Here is an 18,989-nt window from a genome sequence, read left to right on the forward strand (position 1 = left end):
AAGAACCAAAGAACCATATCGCCTAGAACTGACCACGTCAGAGTAGCATTAGGCGTATGTTCGGGGGTGGATTGAGAAGCTGGACTGGATGCTGATGAAAATACTTAGTACTACGAGCATCAAGGCGAAACCGGAGAAATGACGTATCAAGAAATAGCATGAAAACTGAATATACCCAAAATCGAAAACTGCGATATGCATCAGTTCTAAGTCTTTAACTTGGCTTGCCATGTTCACACATGCGCGTACAGTGTCCATTGTTATGTATATTCGCACGGTCGCCACGGCTTTGATAAGATAAGCGTTACCATACAATTGTATTTGGAAACGGCAAATTGAATGACTCTAGATATAAGGGCTGTAGCTGCTTCAACGCGCTTTTCATGTTTGTCGCGTCAGCGGTGGGTGGGATATTTTCCAGGCGCATTGCGACGCCGATCCCGAGTTTCTCTTAATCATTATACCCCGGCGGTGATTACAACGCTAACACCATTCCCACTGCATTTTCCGTCATCAACATCTTGCCTACCATGTCGTTCAATGCAGGCAACATCTCCAAAGCCGACGCGGCAGCCTATTCGTCCTCTGACTCCGATGAAAACGACGACGATGACTTCGCGATACCGTCTGTCGATCCTCGAGCCGACGACTTCGGCGACTTTAACCCGCGTAAGAAACGACGAACCGGCGGCAATGCGAAAGAGAGCGCTGCTCTTGGCATCTTTGCCTCGGATAGTGAAGACGATGGACCAGGCCGTAGGTGGAAGGGAAAGCAAAATCTGAGGAGCAAGAACATGGCTTTCGTGTCTGCGGGTCAAATGAAATTGGATGAGAACGAGGACGACGAAGAAGATGGGGAAGACGACGAGTATACAGACACCGGCCGCCCCGGTCTCGGTGCTAAGCTGACTGTCACTGTCGAAAAAGAAGAAGATGACGATGATGAGGACGAAGATGAGAGTATGGCTGGAGTTGGGCTAGGGTTTCGACAGTCCGGGCAAGGTCTGGGCTGGGCGCCGCCTACAGAAACCGAAAACACCACATCCGCGAGCACGCCGAGCAAACCCGCTTTTAGGACAACAGGCTCATTCAAGACAAAGTATGATGGGAGCACACCACTGGGCAAAGGCTTCGTGCCATCATCTGCGAATGTACCCGTGCTCAAGGATGACCTTGAGGATGACACGCCTGTTATTAAACCCAAGCCCAGTGCCTTTGGAGGCGGTGGGAAGGCTAAATCATTTGCAGCTCGCATGATGGAGAAGATGGGTTATGTCGGAGGCAAAGGTCTGGGTGCCGAGGGTCAAGGACGTAATGTCATCATCGAGCCAAATCTGCGACCTCAGGGTGTGGGTCTTGGAGCTGTCAGGGAGAAGTCGCAGAAGGAACGTGACGAAGAGAAGCGACAAGCTCGTCTGCGAGGTGAGGAAATCGTTGACTCCGACGAAGAGAAGAAGAAACGGAAACGAGACAGAAAGAAGCAGGGGCACGTCAGCAGCGCAGGGAGTGGCGCGAGCACACCGCGAAAACCCAAGACGAGGTACCTCACAGTCAGTGATATCAAGAAGGCAGCTCCCGGGCTGCATATTCCAGATGCTTTTGCGCCTATTTTGGACATGACGGGACCGGGAAAAAAGATGCTGACGTCGGGTTCTGGACTCTTGACCCCTACGACTGGCACGGAGGTTGTGGAACAGACTGAAGCACGTAAACTGGCTGGTCGAGCACAAAGAGATCTCAGCGCCTTTGTCGAAGAATGGAAAACCTTGGAGGAAAGAAAGGCATGGCTGGGCATGGAGACACATCAACGACAGCAAGAGTTGGACGAAGTGCAAAAGGAATTTGCGAGCCTCCAAAAGTTTGCTTCAGCCTTGGACGTGATATCTCAAGCCGCAAGAGACAAAGAGTGGGATCCTATTATCAAAGGCTTGAAAGACGTAGAAGCTGCCGGGTCTTCTGATGATGATTATGCTGCCATCGCAGTTGCGGCGATACACCCCTTTATGCGCGATGCCGTCCAAGGATGGTTGCCTATGGAAGATCCGAAGCTTGGGAACTTTGTATCAGACCTGACGTCCATCCGCGGTGTTCTTAGTTTGGACGATAAGGTCATTAATGGAAATGCCGTCGCAAAATGGGACGAACACGATATCGATGGCACGCATCGGCACCACAAGAAATCGACAACCCCCTACGAAAGTATGATTTACAAGCTATTATTTCCTAAACTCATCACCACCATCGCGACGCAGTGGGACGTGTATGACTCAGCACCTCTTCTTGCTGTTTTTGACAAGTGGGATTCTCTATTGCCCGGTTTCGTTCGTACCCAGCTTCTCGACCAAGTTGTTAGGAGGCTAGACGATGCAATCAGCGCCTGGAAACCCAGAAAGAAACACCAACAACACCTGCCGCACCTTTGGCTCTTTCCATGGTTTCAACATCTGCCGACCCATCACCTTGATCCCAGAGGTACTGGTATCGTGTCTGATGTGCGCCGCAAGTTCCGTGCGCTTATCGACGCATGGGATTTCGACAAAGGTGTTATACCTGGACTCAAGCAATGGAAGGAAATATTCCGCCCATCCAAAAGTCAGGATCAATGGAAACCGCTTATTATGCATCACGTCCTTCCCGCAATGGCACGATACCTGCGCACCAACTTTCGTGTTGATCCCGGCGATCAGGAGCCATATCTTCCTATGCTGACAGGGGTGCTGAAGTGGATGGATGTCCTCGCACCAAGCATGGTCGCTGAGGTCCTAGTGGCAGAAGTGTTTCCGATGTGGCTCGATGTGTTGTACCAGTGGCTTACGAGCGATGAGGCAAACTACGAGGAGGTGGGTGCCTGGTTTGAGTGGTGGCAGAATGAAGTTTTGGGAGACTTGAAGAGTAACGAGAGCATTGCGGCCGAATTCGAAAAGGGAATGGCTTTGATCGAACAGGCTCTGGATCTCGGACCCAACGCCAAATCTCGCCTGTCTGCTCCGAGGAAACAGCCCGCACACCAGCCGAAGCCAAGGTCTCACAGGGATAAGGCTCAACGCATCGAACAGCACATGCCTACTGCACAGCCACCAGAACCCGTACAAAGGGAAAAGACATTCAGAGACGAGATCGAGGACTGGTGCAATGAGAATGATCTACGCTTCATCCCTACGCATAAGTTTACCGATACGGGTGAGAAGTACGTCCGCCTGACTGCGCGAATGGATGGAAAGGGTGGTGTGATGGCGTACTTTAGGAAAAGCGAAACTGGCGAGGTGCTGGTCGTCGAAAGCAGGAAGACGAACATGCAGTTAAGGAGAGATGCACCTGTGGATCGCGAGTTACTACTGGAGGTCTTGCTGAAGGAGGTTGAATAGTGTGGACCCAACCGTAGCCGATAGAATGAACGTGGGCTGATGAGGAGCACCTCTTGCACACCATTTCGCAAATACCATCATGAAACCAACAAACGTCAAGCAACCCTCACAGTTAAGAAGTGGTGCACACTGACTGGGTGAACATGAAAGTACGAGCCTATCACTTAAATTGTTGATCCACAGCCCAGAACCGACCAGGAACGTCACGTGTTTTCATGTCGGTTGCTTGCTCGCATCTCTATCAAGTTTTCATGGGAAACTGATCTGCTCTATGCTTCGACCAAGCAAGTGTCCACACTAGACCTCGAACCTAACTAACCGGTTGAACCAACTCAACCATGGAGCACTCGGGATCCATTGGGACTTGGAAGCGTTACAAGCTTGGCCAGGCTCAATTCACAAAATGGTTGAAGCAGACGTCGGACAAATTGCGAGGCTCCACCAGTGGCAACTCTAATTCAGGGTCCAAGACGGTCCCCAAGGCGAACAGCGGTCACAGTAGCGCCAGCACTGTGCACTGGTCTCAACTAGAAAATATGGCCAGAACCATTATCAACAATGTGCTCCCTGAGGAAATCCCTGAGTCGTCAATCAGCATCCTCCGCGACGTGGTCAATCTGCGGAAGAAGAGCGCGCGCTTCTTTGGCAGGGTGGCTCAGAGCTCGGATGATAACAAGCTGAAGGAGAAAAATGCGGCGCATGAGCATATCATCAAGGTTCTGGAGAGGATCCTGGGACAGTTCGAAGAGGCTGTGTCGAAAAGAAGAAACAAAAACAGCGGGGAGTCTCGTTCCGCGCCAAGTTCTACGGTTCAGCTGGATATGAGCGATATTAATAACATGTTTGCACAATTGAAGCTGGATGAATCACAGGATGCTGAGGATGCGGAGTCGGAGGGGTCGGGGCCTGAGAAGCAACCTGTGATGAAGACGAAGAAGGCGGGGAAGCTGGGGAAGAAGGGCGGTAACAAGGGGAAGATGAAAAAGGTTCAGAAGAAGCCGAAACAGGACAAGACTGTCGCTAAGGTAGATGCGTCGGACTCTTGGGTTGATGAGTTTCAGTGGCTTGATGAAGATGACGAGGATGAGTTCGATTACTACGTGATTCATTGCCCCAGCAAAAAATTCCTGGTTCCATCACTGAACATTCTATGCAGATGATGATCTATTGTTTCTTTGAAGACTTCAACATGATCAGAGAGTATGTCGCGGACAAATGGTGCGATTACTTCTATTACAGGTCGATCCCCATCGATACGCTTGCCGTCATCACCAACGCGGCTTGCGAGCTTTTCGACGAGATGGAATTCGAATTGTTCAGGACCGGACGAAGGCTCAAGCTATCCTCGGTGATGTTAGAGTACGAGACCATGATGGACACCCTGTTTTTTGAATACGGGCTGGACCACATCGACTACGAGAGTGACAAGAACCTTAGCGAGGAGGAGTTGCACAACAAGATATACCGTGAAGCAGATTGGGTGGGATGGCCAGCTCATGTTCATATGGAAGAACTCCTAGACTTTGTTCCTCCTGGAAAGGTTCCTACATTCCGCGACGCCGACAGGAAGAAACCAGAATATGGCACCCTCGACGCCTACGGTATGAGGGACTTTGTCCGCGCCGTCATCTTTGAGGTGTTTCCAGAAATTTGCACCATCAAAGCGATGAAGACGAACCACGAAGCCCCGGACGTCATCGGGGCACAGGACGAGCTGACTCTCAACTTCGAATACATGTTTCGCCAACGAGACTACACGTCCGCATTCATCTTCAGTCTCAGTCTCTACGTTGATATTCGATATATCATGGAGGCCGAGGTCTCCAGTGCGTTTACAGAATTGCAGAAGACGGCACGGAAGACCCATGAAACCTTGACCCGGCACTTGGCAAAGATACGAGGCAATGCGGAACTCAAGCGGGAGATAAGAGCCCGCATTGCCGAGATCGAAGCTGTAATTCTAGGAGATATTACGCTGAGTGATAAGGAGAGGCGGTACCAATTACATGGATGCACCGACCCGATCGAAGAACACCACCTCTTGAAACGGGACCCGATATGGGCTGGTCTCTTGGACTTTCGATGTCGATTGGTCATGAACAATTTTGGTTATCGCTTGATCTGCTCCTCGCCCATCGTGTTTGCGGCAGCTTTTGCTTACAAGGCATTGCAGCGTCTCGGTGGCGATGTGCCTAGTTGGCATGCGATGGATCGATTTCTGCAATTCCACGGGGAATCCAAAGTACTCCGTGGGCCATTATCGTCTGAGGCAACTGCTCTGGATATTCTCGAGAGGTTTGTGGAGCACGAGTTGGCGACTACCCCAGCCGGCATGGTTGCGGGCTTCAATCAGACCTCCAAAACCTTTAATGCGTTCAACGATAGGTATGGCTGGGACAGTAGCCGGTTGAGGCGGTCGATGACGTATCTGCGTGAAATCCTCAAGGAAAAGTTTAATCTCAAGTTTCAGTCACTGTTTCCGAGGCAGAAGGCGCTCATGGCCCCTGGCAGTAACGGAGTCATGAGTGATGCCGCCGTCCTGGGCGACTTAGATTTGGCCACCATCCTAGATGACCCGTTGGCACTCGATTCCAGTACCATCCAGAGGCTGCAGAATGATGCTTTCTAATCGCAGAAGGTGGCCCCTGTGCAATTACTCGAGACCCTGGCGGCGACCACCAACGATTTGCTGGAAGGCCAGCTCTCGGTAGACTACTTCCAGGTGTATGATGAGAGTGTCGAATTCCTTATGCTCCTGAGGGAGGGGTTCTCTCATGAGGTGGAAGCTTACGGCCTCCCTGCCTGGGATGAGAACACGCATATTGACAAACTTGCTCGGCTGGTTCCTGTGGTTTATCAGTGCTTGAAAGATTCAGCTGGAGCCGAAATCAGCGACAGGTTGGCTCAGGTGGCTAGGAGGTTTGCTTCGAAGATTGATATGCAGAAATGATACGACAGCAGTGAGAGAGAGAGTGCGGCTCTACGCACACTGTCGAGCTTCGCACTGCTGCTTAGCATGATCACGAGGTGTTTCCATTTCCAGTGGGAAGGATTGAGGTTCGAGTAACGAGTTATGTTGGGCTGTTGTCGTTTCACATCTGAACTTCAACAAGTCAATGTCCTCTCATTTCACATAAGCAATCACCAAGTCGAAGAACTTGAAGGCTGTTGCAGCCTACGGAATAGATACTTCATATCTCGTGGTTAGGGTACAGTCATGATTTAAAAGTTTGGGGACCACCCCCACTAGAAAATTAAACTGCTACAGGGGCAATACAACTGTCACTTGGCCATTTTTCTAAAAATACAAACGAGGTGAAGTTGACATAAAGCTTAGATTGTAGAGATTGATTTTTTATGTACTAACCGCCGGTCGTTTTAGCCACAGGAAGCCCTTGCTCCAGCCTAGTATAGTAATCAGCTGCTTAATTAGGCCGCCCGGCATTGGTACAGAGCCTCTACATTGTAGCAGAAAGTTATTAGACTATCAAGATCCCTTGCCACAGTGGCTTGGCGTTAAGCAGGAGTTTATCGGAAGTTCGGTGCTCAGCAGTAACCACAGCTAAAATAAAACTAGTTAGCAACGTGATAAGGTCATCGTTGCACCTAAGGCTAGGATTCATTGGGTTTTAAATTATTCCTAAGCCCTTCTTCTGGTCAGAATCGTCGTCTAAGTGTCATAGCTGTGAAAGCCGTGAATTAAGCTAAAGCCCTCTATTATCAGCCACCACCGCCGTCCCTATATGATGTGTGAACATACGGGGTGGGTATAGTTCTATTAGGAAAGCTTGGTTAGCCAGCTATGTAGCTGGCTGAAGGCCGGCCCTCTTGAGCTGCCTAGCTCATCTTATCTATGTAATGCGTGCTACTAGGGGGTAAAGGCACTATAGTGCAGTAGTGCGTAACATTGTAGTACCTAATTGAATGGGATTCACCTAACCAGTGGGTCTCCCTACCTTTTCGTATCACTATGGCTACAGGGTAAACCCCATTGTAGTCGAGCATCACTATGCTATATGATTCTGCGGCTAGGTGCTCGTTACTATCCTTTAACTCGATAACCTAATTGATAATACTCCGAATACGTTCGACGTAGCGTTAGCATATCTGAAGTAGAAAATTAGCCTAGGTATTTACCTAGATCTCAGCTACCTTATCTTAAGACTTCATTATATTCCCACAGTGTCGCCGGTAGTCTCAGCGAGGTTCCTAGGAGTCTGGTTCGACCGCAAACTGACGTGGCACGCCCATGTTGAGCGTGTTAAAACAAAAATGGCAACTCAAAAGCTAGCCCTGACAAAGCTAGTCAATATGTCGTGGGGCTGCGATCTTATACGGGCGAGGCTGTTATATACGGTGGTTATCCGTAGCGCGATCGCCTTCGGGGCGACTGCGTGGCATACTATAAGTGAGGAACCGGCAGGGCCAGCTAAGAGCCTGATGGGGATACAGAACGAGTGCCTCCAGGTAGTCTGTGGCGCCCACAAAGCGACGCCGGTTCGCCACCTGGAAGCAGAAGCAGCAATCCCGCCACTAGACCTCTATCTTAGTGCCCGGGCTGCTAAGTTTGAAGAACGGCTACGGCTTAGCGGGAAGAGAAATCTGCTTCGCAGCGCGAGCGCTAAAGCGTCACATATACTCCGGCAGGATAGGCCGGCGAAGAGGAAGCAGGCGTCGCAGCTACTCCGACCGGCAGAGTACACTATGGAGAAGGAGGCCCGGGGCTCCGAGTGGATGAGTGAGGAAAATGAGGTCCCGGCTGCCCTCCTCGGCCACTGGAGGAAGAGATGGCTCACCGGAGCAGAGCATCACGATCGCCAGCGACGCGCTATCGCTGAGGAACCGGAGGGCCCTTCGATGCAGATACCGAAAGGGGGCAGGTATTTCGGCCTGAACCGACTGGAGGCGTCTACGCTGTGCCAGATCAGGACGGAAAAATAGGACTAGCAGCCTTCTTATTCAAGACAGGGGCTTTTGGCGTGTACTCGCCGCTATGCCGCTGTAGCGACGCCCCTGAGACGGCAGAGCACGTAATCCTCTTTTGCGGGCTGTTGGAAGGACCGAGGGAACGATTACGGGCCGCCATCGCACCACGGCCACTATACTCTCGCAGAGACCTCGCAACGGCAACAGGAGAACCAGTAGTTAGTGGGACTATTGTAAGGTGGCTGCTAGGGACGGGTCGGACAGCTTCAAGGCCCAGATAGCATCGATCTTCTCAGGGGGGACTTTGTTGGTAGGTTGAGAACCAACGTAGTATGGTAGTGGACGTAACGCAGTCGCCAATAGGGCGAACCGACGACGCAGCGTATGTATTTAGTCCAGCCATTAGGGCACGGTTTGACATACGGGAGTACTAGTAGAGGTATCGGGGGCTTCGAGCCTACGGCGTATTTAATAATAATAATAATAATAATAATAATAAATTCAGTATGCCTGAGCTCAAATGTCATTAGTGAGCAGGGTCGGAGTCAGGCCCTCTCTCGCGCCACCTTGTCATTGATTGTGTACTATGTAACAACTAGCTGGGTGGTACCGATTTCAGTGCTGAGTTACACCACATCCGATCGGCGTTAATCCCGGCGAATACGGAGATAATGGCTTCCAAGCCGCTAAGGCGCGGGGCAGGGGATGCGCCTATTCCTGAGCCATTCATGGCGAAAGCCGAAAGACCTTGGACATATCTCGGCCGAATCGGCCGAGGAATTTGGCATTATGGAGTGTCGACGTGCGTAATGACACCCTCGCCTTGGATGCAGCTTCGGGCTCTTGAGAGTGTCGGAATTCATATGACGGCTCAACCAACCACAATATATAGTTGACTACCTTCGAAGCGCAATCAACCCATTCGCAACTTCTGGCTTACGCAACGAACGCTGGCTTCCCTGGATGGCTACAAGCCAGGCTGGATCACACGTACATATCCTCTGCCCCTTCAATCTTCCATGCGTTATGGTTGAATCCCTGCTCCTTGAGGCTCCTCGCCTCATGGCCTTCCTCACTAAGAGCCTGTTAAGGTTGGAATAAGAACAGAGACCAATGGTGTCGTTGACTCGTCTGTTTGACTTGTTGACGAAGCGGACTGCGCTTTCTTTTGAGAATGATCTCGACGACGACTGGATCGTGTCGAAGGCGTTGTCGCCGGTTGTTCAGGTTGACAGTTTCTTCGAAGATAACAAGGTTTTATTTCACGTAAACTGTTGAGGTTCAAGCACTCAGTTCGATACCAGGTGCGGAGTTATCTACCTCGCGACTTTTTCGAAACTGGTCTAGCTTGCGGGAATAATTAAATGCGATATATAGCCGAGATGAGCTTGTCAATGTTATCGAGATTCTGGATGTCTTGGGCGACCGGGATCAGGCGGTGCTCACTCGCGACAACACCAAACGCCATTATAAAATTCTATACCGTTGTTCAAACCAACACTTGCGTTTCTCAACGTGTCTCTTTCTTTTACGCCTGTACCGAGAACGTCCGTCTCAGGCGAGCATGGGTGGTGTCGCATATCGTCAGGGGGGTACCCCAGTAAGGGAAGTGTAGATTTGACTTACAGTACATAATCACATGCTAATGCAACACACACACATATCACCTTCAAACACCGGTTATGTGTCTCCTGCCACCTCATCCTTTCTCGTCCCTTCTCTTCCCTACTCGTTTTTTCATGTCCCCCTTCTCTCGTGGCTGCTACAAGAAATCCATCTCTACTCGCCCCCAGCCACCATATCCCATAACCCCCTCTTCACCCCCAACAACTCCAAGCGTATCTACACCATTTATACCGTTCATACCCGTCTCCATCGACTCTCTCCTCATTCCCAATGGACTATTCATGGATTCACCAACACCGCTGTCCATGTCCATCCCAACCACCTCCCTCTCATCCGACATCTCTAAAAACTGATAGCACGTTGCTGTGCCCAGTACTTCCTGCAAGAGCCCCAGATACGCCGTCAATGTGGCCTCCAGGACATCATGGTACGCAGCCCTTGAACTGCTCTGACTAACACCACCACCGCCAACGAATGGCATGTTCGTGTGAGGAAAGCGCATCCCCGGTCCATGGTTCACCGTCGTCTCTGTCCTCGTTCCCGCCACAGTTCTAGTCCCGGCAATAACATCCAAAAACGTCGTTAAAACCGTCGCCGCCCTCCGCGCATCTTTCCAACCTTCCGGAAACGCGTCCAGTATATTCACCAACAGCAAGACTTCATCGCTCGCCGGAAAATCATGTGCGACGCACTCAGTGCCTCCCCACGCGATGAATCCCTGCATAAACACCAGCCCCACAGGAAACAACCGGCACAGCGTCACTCGGTTCAGGGGCAGCTGGCGCTGCTGGAATAGGGCCGAGGTAGACTGGATGTGCTTTTGCGCGAACCTCAGGAGTTCGAGCTGGGACACGACAGAGGCGCTAGCAACAGGAAAGGCGTACGAGGAGGACGACGACGTGAGGTGGGAAGAGCGGGAGTTCAAGGGGGAGTTGAAATGACAAGGGTAATACATCAACAGCAACAAATAATAATACCTCGCACTCAACCACGTTATCGAGTTATGAATGGGCACATTATCTGGCTCCAGCGGCGTGGACACTAAACACCCGTTGCTGTACCAGTTCTCCACATCGGCGCGGATATCCTGCAGTATGGCCCTCCGGTCGAATGCCGTCAGCATGCTCACCTCGGCCTGCTTGCGGAAATGGACTTGTTTCAGGATGCGGTCCTCGAGCTGCCGCAGCTGGATGACATGTCGGCTGGTTTGCAACATCACGGCGAAGTGCGGGCGGTCCGGGGACGCGAACTCGGCGATGGTCAGACCCGGAAGGGGAACGTCGGTATTTTCGTCGGTTAGGGATACGGGGAGGCCTAGGGAGGTGGAGATCATGCGGTCGAGCACGTAGATGCTCCAGTAGAGGCGATGACGAAGTTCGGTCTCGATGGCGGGGATGCAGCTGCCGCTGCTGTGGTCGTCTGATGTTGCGCGGCGCGTGAGGCCTAGCATCATGGCTTGTCGCGAGACGATGCCGACAATGGACCAGGGTGAGGCCCCGGTCGGGTCGAACAGAGAGTATAGGGCTAACAGGACTAGGATCTGGACGGACTCGATGATCTCCCGATTTAGGCATTCCTGGATGATGTCTGTGTAGGCCACGTCGAACTTGGACGCCGTATCACGTGGAATTTGCCCCGCGCGCTCTAGTGTGGTGCACCCGATGGCCATGATGAGATACAGCAATGTCGAGCCTGGATCCCGCCGTCGCTTGGCGAAGTCGCCCAAGGTCTCGAGGTCGTGCAGGATTCTGTTTCGGTCGACGAAGGGGTAGGCGCGGTGGACGTTACGGAAATAGGCGTCGACGAACCTGCGTGCTGCCGCGTTGGACGGAAGCCTAGGGGGGGCTTCCTCGTAGGAGTTGGTGGAGGATGGGACGATATACCGGTGGTCTTGTGACAAGGGAGACTGTTCATCCAGCCCTACGTTGACGTTTGGCTGGTCAAGTATATTCTGATCGCCCGAACCCGAATCCGAACCCGAACCCGGTATCTCCTGGTGGTTTCCGGGTATGACGTCTGCTGGCGACGTCCCATTCTGTGAGCGCCAGGTATTCGATGAAATGCCCTGTAGGAGCCTCGACACATCGGACCCCGTCTCAACTGTTTCAATCCCCGGAGATCCAGCCGGCAAAGCCTCATTGATGACCATCGTGAGCCAGTCGACCCGTGCACGGAGGTGATGGACCTGCGCCGCGGCCGACGAGGCCGGGGTGGAGAAGGAGCATTTCTGCCCGGCGCTGGCACAGAGCGAACAGATGGGAAAGGTCCGGCTGCACCTCTTTTTGAAGCCGCGGCATCGGTCGCAGGCGGGGATGTGACTGGACCTCGACACAGATGGGGTCGGGGGCTTGTCGGTGGTGCTGGAAGTAGTACCGTAAGAATCGGACCGAGGCCGCTCGTCTGTCGGAGGAGTCATGGATTTGTCTATGGATTGTGACGGGGTCGTCCGACTTATGCGGAATCGATGGACTGAGGATTTCATACCAGGCTGCTTGTGTCCTGTGGGGATAGGTTGGATACCACCGATCGTGCCCCAGCGGATGTTTGGTTCACTTTCCAAACAATATCGCGACTCCCACTGTGGAATTGGATTGACCTTCGGGTTGCCGCGATTGAGCGTCGAGGTTTAGATAGACCAGGCCGATTCTGTCAGTCCCCCTCAAGGATGCGACTTTGCTGCGGCAGTTTTTCATTGCCCAAATAGATAGTCAATATACTCGAAGCGAGAGTGCGGTGCAAAGCTGGCCATACGGGAAAGCCATTGCGCCCGTACCCCGTGGTCGTGACGGTCGGCATCTTCCCCGACTCCCGCCCATGAAGCCCATATTTGCCCCATCGTACGTACTGTGAGCTGTCAGGGTTATGCCCAATAAAAGCGGGACAATTCACGATTCTGTTACATTATGCGGTTGTCCGCCCGATCAAGCGCTGAAGTTGGACTAAACGTTACAACTAGGTGGCCGGATCGTGAACTGTCTTTTCGACATATGCACTACCAATGCGAATAACCCGGCGATACTTCAACAGTTCTGTTGTTTCTGAGCATCTTGAACTTAGCCCGAGTCATGTGGAAATAGAAGTGGGGCCGACAACCGTATTCCTCTCCGACTCTATGCCGTGGTTGAACTGGGTATATTGAGCTGAACCAACCAACAGCTGCTCATGATGGTTTCTGTCTAATATTTACTTTAGTTTGAGCCTTCGGTATAGCATTAATCGCCAAAATGGAATCCGACATACAGTTCGTAGAAATTAATGGCGCCCGACTCGCCTACCGCATCCGCGGACCGGAGAACGCGCCGCTGATAATCTCGCTGCACGGCGGCAGGGGGATGGGTTAGTCATCCATCACGTGCACTCGTTCTCAGTTCGCAGTAATCATCTAACACAACGGAAATAGGAGACCACCGCTCCGATTTCAAAGCCTACAGCCCGCTTAGCAATGCTGGTGCGTACAGGTTGCTCTCATTCGACTACCGCGGCCATGGACAGAGCTCCAAAACGAAGCCGTACACGTTTGACCAGATCGTCGATGATGTCGAGGGGATGCGTGTTCATTTCGCCGGAAATGGGGCTAAGGTCGTCATCTGTGGTGGCAGTTTCGGCGGCTTCCTGGCCCTGAGGTACGCCATCAAGTATCCTCAGGGACTCGGGTGGTTATTATTAAGGGGCACAGCGGCGAGTTGTCATCGTGAGTTGCCTGCTTACCCTTTTTCATCCTATCACCATTCGCAAACTTCAAAATGAACCACCACCCCTCCCTCCTCATATTTCCATCAAGAAGTGCAAATCAGGGGAAGGAGAAGGGGCCACTGACATAATGCCTCGCCCCGTAGAAGAAGAAGACGCCATCAAAGTCCTCGAGCAGCGCATCGCCAAAGCCCCCAGCTTCTCGGTCGAAATGCTGAAGAACAAAGTCTTTGGTCGGTTCGAGAGTGATCTCGAGTTCCGTCTCGTGCACCTCGCCATGTCGCCGTTGTATAGCGAAAATTTCGACGCGAATAAGGCGTTGGAGGCGTGTTTGGGGAATGTTTATAATGCTGAGGCACATAGTAAGTCTTTCCCTTTCCCTTTTATCTCTTTTTGCGTGACGTGGATGGTGGGCCGGGGTGTGAAGCGAATCTGTTGACGTTGCGTAGATGATTTGTACTCGGAGACAGAGAAGTACTTTGATTATCGGGATCAGTTACATTTGATAACAGCTAAAACGCTGGTGGTTGTTGGACAGGAGGATTGGATATGCCCGCCGGGTGAGTTGACCACGAGATGCTGTGCATTGTAAGGATCTGAGCTGACGACTAAAAGAGAATTCGAAGTACATTGCGGACAGGATCCCAGGCGCCAGGTTGTTGATTGTTGACGGTGCGAATCATAGTGTGCATCTGGAAAAGAATGAGCTAGTGTTAAGGGAGATACGTCAACACCTGGAAACGTAGGAGGTTGGAGCATCAGAATCGTACTTGGGCTTCTAGCTAGATAACGTAGTCGTGGGTTATTTTTCAAGATTTAATAACCCCCGAACAGTAGCTAACCTAGAGAAATTGCCCTGTTGCAGTTGCTGTTGATATTACAAGCGCTAGTCTCTGTTACGTTAAATGGTACCAAACAGTTAGATGGAAATAGCCGGGTCAACCATGGAAAGCTGAATTTTCTGGAACCAATAGAGGCCATGATTTTGAAGGAGTTCCTGTTAACGGAGACTGATGGTGTAGTATGACAAGCAGTGGGGCAGGACAAAGGTCGACGACGTCTTCCTCGACTGCTCAGTGCACAAACCTTACAACGTTTATTATATACTTCTGTACGAGACATTTGTACCACATACGACCATAGCCTCCAGAAAATTCGGGATCCCGTCCGCTCTCCCATAGACAAGCTGGAAAGCGCTAGATTAGTAGTTGGGTGGGTGACCACCAGCGAATCCCTAGTGTTGTATGTTTTGCATGTTTTTGCAATGTTTCTTTTTCCTTGGTCGTATACTAGATATTATAAATATCCGTAGCTATGTTTAGTCTCGCTAGAGTCCTTATCCTTAGTCCTAACGTTACGTTTTGTGGTATAATTGATTTTAGCCGTGCTTGGATGTCTATCGATCGCCCTTGTTCTAGGTGTTTCTATCCGAGCTCAAGGGAGGCTCCAGTTCTACATAAGCTCCACTAACACCGTTTTCTGGCACATACGACCATAGGCTGCAGAGAATTCGGGATCCCGTCCGCTCTCCCATAGACAAGCTGCAAACCGCTAGATTAGTAGTTGGGTGGGTGACCACCAGCGAATCCCTAGTGTTGTATGTTTTTGCTACTTTTTGGGGGGGGGTTTTATGCAGCGCCTGAAAACCCGTATCAGAACTTTGTTACTAGAGTGGGGCCGCACACGGGAGCCCCAGATGGCTTGCCCACCTTCCCTCCTCACCCCCTTTCCTCACCCCCTCCATCGCCGGCTCCACCCAACCCGGCCTGGCCTCCCCTGGCCGCGGTACCGCCTCCGCCCACCCGGGTATACGCCTCCATTCTCATGTTGTATTTTCCTTCTTCTTTCTCGCCCACCCCTGCCTGCGAAGAAGAGGGGGAGGAGGGAGCAAGGATGACTTTCGTGGGAGACAGAGATTGGGTGAGTGGGCCATCACGGCTCTTTATCATGGCCTACCTATCACCTATCTACCAACAAGCCCCTCCCGAGGCGCTGCACTCCTGGCTGGCAGTGAGGCTGCTCACTGTCACCTCTCAAGCTAGTGGTGGAATCTACACGCTCGCCTGCTCAAAGGCGTTGAAATCGCCGCCGTCGCCCGTTCGCCGTCCTCGCGTTCTCATCTTCATACATCACCCTCCAATACCCCTCTTGTTTCACTCTTTCGTCTCAACTTCATCTACCTTACCATGGCCAACATGACGGTGCAAACGGGCAGGTCGAGCGACCTTGGAAGGTATGCTCGATAGCATCAAGGCCGATCCCGGGAAGTCCAGAGCTGACTCCGAGCAATGCTATAAGACTTATAAGTATCCTAGCGGACACATGCTTCACGGGGCATTCCCAAGAAGCTAGGTCGGGTGGGGCAGATCTTGTAGGGGCCAACTGGTGCGCGCATATATGCTTGTCATCTCTTGGACCGCTCGTACTAACCTAGCCTCTACTCATCTCGACCCACACCTAGCCCACTACCTAATCTGGAAGACGACCCACTCCACAGGTCAAATCTAATACGCTCCGGTCTCGTAGTCGAGACAGAATCGAATTCGACTAAGACGACTAAAACGAGTAAAAGACCTCGGCCCCTAACCCAACAGAAAAGATTCGACGGTCTAGAAGGCTACAGGGACCGCTAGGTAGTTTTCTCCAGAATTCGACTAGCTCGGCTGGTAAGGAGGCTAGTGAGCAGCTCTCTAAGACGCTTATAACGAATGCTCTTAGACTCCTTCAATGAGCCTCGACAATATAACCCCGAACGGCCTTACTACTATAGTGAAGGACCTACAAAGACTTCAATCCTCTGATACGTAGGAGGGGTACATCCCTTCTATCTCTTCGGACTCGAACCCCCTAGGGACTAATATCCCATCCAAAATGACAGCTCGGCAGAACTCGGACAATCTTGCGTAGGACCGCAGCGATGAGCTCTGGGAGGAGGCGATGGAGCAAGTCCGATTGTTATCCACGTGTTGCAAGGTTGAATCTTTGGCCGAGAGCTTGTTCGGAAAACCCGTAAACTCAATCGACCCATTGATTATTGGCGGGTTCAACGTACTATATCCCATTCAAATTAAAGATTCATCCCCTCACGTTCTGGTTCGCCTGCCCTGCCCCAACCAGGCCGTGTTTCCTGAAGAGAAAACACTTGCAGAAGCCGCGACGGCAGCGTACATCAGGCAACATACTCAACCACCAGTATCAGAAGTCTTCTACCATGGTATTGATCCCGACATTGGGCCGTTCATGATCATTCAAGATCTCGGGTCATGCCGAGTCATGGGCCAGGCTCTTGAGGCTCCCGCAAAGACCCCAACGAACGTGAAAATGGCACGGTGTGTGCTGCAGCTTCCACAACTTAGTTTTCCGCGCATTGGAGCTCTCATCGGGACAGGTACTGGATCCTACGGTGTAGTAGGACGACCTATCACCCTTAATATGAGTAACATGGTTCAACTTTCCAACATCCTCAAATCAATCTTTCCACCCGAAGACATCACGTATGAGACCGCTGATGAGCGGTACGTGGTGTTGGCCGAAATGCAAATAGGAACTCTCCTCTTCCAGCACAACGATATTGTATCGTCGGAGGATGACTGCAGGACCAATAGTCGCTCGCCAACTGTTTCGCAAATTGGCTACACAAGGCCGACTGTCAAACTTTGGGTTTACTAACTATGACTGGTCTGCCCGCTACAGTACGGCCCTCATGCAACGTTGCCGGCGCCAGACGGTTCGGCCTCTTTCCGCCTCTGGTCCGATAATTTCAGGCCCGTTGGCGTTGTCCTTGATGAGAATAATAACGAGGTTCTCGGGGCCATCGACTGGGAATTCGCCTACGTTTGCCCAACGCAGTTCGTCTTGGACTGTCCCTGGTGGCTACTGCTAGACGTGTCCGTCCGAGATGTGGGATAATGGTATCGAGAAATGGACGAGCATCTACGAAAGACGGCTGACGACGTGGCTTTCGGCTATGGAAGAGGCAGAACAAGACATGATTCCCGGCGCTTTCCTTCTCTCGGCGTACTGCGAGAGAGCTGGGGGACGGGCCGCTTCTGGCTTAACTATGCCGCTAGAAGGAGCTGGGCGTTTGATACTATCTACTGGAAGTACCTAGACCAAAGGTTCTTCGGTAAGCGTAGAAACGATATTCCTACGGAAGAACGGTGGAAGACCTGTGGAAGACAAGGGTGCATCTTCTACGCAAAGAACGAGCAGCTATGGAGTCGTTGGTACAAATAAAGATGGAAGAATCGAAGGACCGCGTGTTGATAAAGTGGGACGCTGACATGGCAAGGCAGCGCCTGTCTTCCTCTCTGCTCGACTGATTGCCCAATGTCAGAGAGCTGGGTGTGCGACGCCGGTGGGAAGCCGGCGGGGAAATAGCAAGGGGGTTCGTGGGTCATAGAATACTGTGCGAGGCCGTGGAATATCGTGGTAACTGAGGAATCGGGGTGTTGTAGCTCCTAATAGGGATTCTGTCTGTCTCTATAAGGAAGGGTTTCGGAAGTGGAAGGAAGGCAAGTTAGACATCAATGAACTACTACGGTATCAGGTCAAAGTTTTCACCCCCCCTCAATGCTAGTGGATCACTGACATTGAGTCCAAATAAATACTGTACACAGCACTCTGTGGCTATGTCAGCGCTAGCACTGTGACAGCGTCGTTAAGCTAACAGATTGTGGGCAAATGGTCTTGTATTGAAAAGGTCATGATCTCTGGATAGTCCCGCAAGAAATGAACAGCGACCATAAGGGCCTTATATAGATAGATATGAACGATGCCTGTCCTACAGGCAGTACTTGTGTGGTACAATGCGTGGTAGCCCCATTGGCCCATAACGTACGGTAAGTGGCCATATGTCCTGGTAGTTTGGTGTAATAGCCTTGAAGGTCTAGCGTAAGCCCTAATTAGTAGTCGGCTTTACCTTACTAAATCCCTCCTCATTCAGGTAATACAAGGGTCGGACTCACCTCACCAAGCTAACCTGGGGAACCAGGGTTAGCGTGGATTATCACCAGTACTCACACCGGAGGCCCTAGTTAGGCAACCTGGTTGGTTTATGGTTACTAAGGCTTAAATCGCTATTTGGACCGTGCTGGGCGGCCCTGTTAGCCCTATTTTGGTGTAATTTGAACGTGTTGGAGGTCCCTGCCAGCCCCGTAGGACTCCCTTCTTATAAGACTTGTTTGCTTGAAGATCTCTGTAAAATAGCTGGTATTTGAAACTTTGCTGCTATCTTGGTATTCCTTTAGCGCCGAAGCCGCTGCCCTTACGCTATGGAGAGTCTGATCGCCCCTACAACGCTGATGCGAGTGCATATGGGGTGTGAATTGTTGTATTGGGAAAGGATGGTCAGGTCAGCTATTCTGGCCTGGCAGAGCTCTT

The 18,989-nt window shown here is 51.5% G+C and overlaps 6 protein-coding genes across 6 annotated transcripts; 4 read left to right on the forward strand and 2 right to left on the reverse strand.

Annotated features, from left to right (window-relative positions):
• The first annotated feature begins 351 nt into the window (after nucleotides 1-351).
• BCR38DRAFT_447366 (GC-rich sequence DNA-binding factor-like protein-domain-containing protein) lies at nucleotides 352-3,502 on the forward strand. The gene has a single exon (XM_040861145.1). It carries the CDS (start codon nucleotides 531-533, stop codon nucleotides 3,363-3,365), a length of 2,835 nt encoding a protein of 944 aa, XP_040711384.1. The 5' UTR covers nucleotides 352-530; the 3' UTR covers nucleotides 3,366-3,502.
• A 201-nt stretch (nucleotides 3,503-3,703) lies between these two features.
• On the forward strand, nucleotides 3,704-5,994 carry BCR38DRAFT_489386 (uncharacterized protein; the record flags this gene model as incomplete). Its single annotated transcript, XM_040864388.1, has 2 exons — nucleotides 3,704-4,465; nucleotides 4,522-5,994. 2 exons carry the CDS (start codon nucleotides 3,704-3,706, stop codon nucleotides 5,992-5,994), a joined length of 2,235 nt encoding a protein of 744 aa, XP_040711385.1.
• A 4,059-nt stretch (nucleotides 5,995-10,053) lies between these two features.
• Nucleotides 10,054-12,399, reverse strand: BCR38DRAFT_352895 (fungal-specific transcription factor domain-containing protein; the record flags this gene model as incomplete). The annotated part of the gene is made up of 3 exons (XM_040856737.1): nucleotides 10,054-10,365; nucleotides 10,438-11,766; nucleotides 11,848-12,399. The coding sequence occupies 3 exons, from the start codon at nucleotides 12,397-12,399 to the stop codon at nucleotides 10,054-10,056; spliced, it is 2,193 nt and encodes a 730-aa protein (XP_040711386.1).
• Nucleotides 12,400-13,141: 742 nt separating this feature from the next.
• Nucleotides 13,142-14,353, forward strand: BCR38DRAFT_460816 (Alpha/Beta hydrolase protein; the record flags this gene model as incomplete). The annotated part of the gene is made up of 5 exons (XM_040862459.1): nucleotides 13,142-13,253; nucleotides 13,318-13,608; nucleotides 13,754-13,969; nucleotides 14,057-14,167; nucleotides 14,223-14,353. 5 exons carry the CDS (start codon nucleotides 13,142-13,144, stop codon nucleotides 14,351-14,353), a joined length of 861 nt encoding a protein of 286 aa, XP_040711387.1.
• A 91-nt stretch (nucleotides 14,354-14,444) lies between these two features.
• On the reverse strand, nucleotides 14,445-14,858 carry BCR38DRAFT_353109 (uncharacterized protein; the record flags this gene model as incomplete). The annotated part of the gene is made up of 1 exon (XM_040856752.1): nucleotides 14,445-14,858. A coding segment is annotated over one exon (414 nt), but the record flags the coding sequence as incomplete, so codon positions are not given.
• A 1,476-nt stretch (nucleotides 14,859-16,334) lies between these two features.
• Nucleotides 16,335-17,929, forward strand: BCR38DRAFT_460817 (uncharacterized protein; the record flags this gene model as incomplete). Its single annotated transcript, XM_040862460.1, has 5 exons — nucleotides 16,335-16,376; nucleotides 16,515-17,267; nucleotides 17,301-17,507; nucleotides 17,538-17,733; nucleotides 17,775-17,929. 5 exons carry the CDS (start codon nucleotides 16,335-16,337, stop codon nucleotides 17,927-17,929), a joined length of 1,353 nt encoding a protein of 450 aa, XP_040711389.1.
• Between the last annotated feature and the right edge of the window lie 1,060 nt (nucleotides 17,930-18,989).

The sequence above is a fragment of the Pseudomassariella vexata genome, assembly GCF_002105095.1.
Source record: "Pseudomassariella vexata strain CBS 129021 chromosome Unknown BCR38scaffold_16, whole genome shotgun sequence".
NCBI classification, from domain to species: Eukaryota; Fungi; Ascomycota; class Sordariomycetes; order Amphisphaeriales; family Pseudomassariaceae; genus Pseudomassariella; species Pseudomassariella vexata.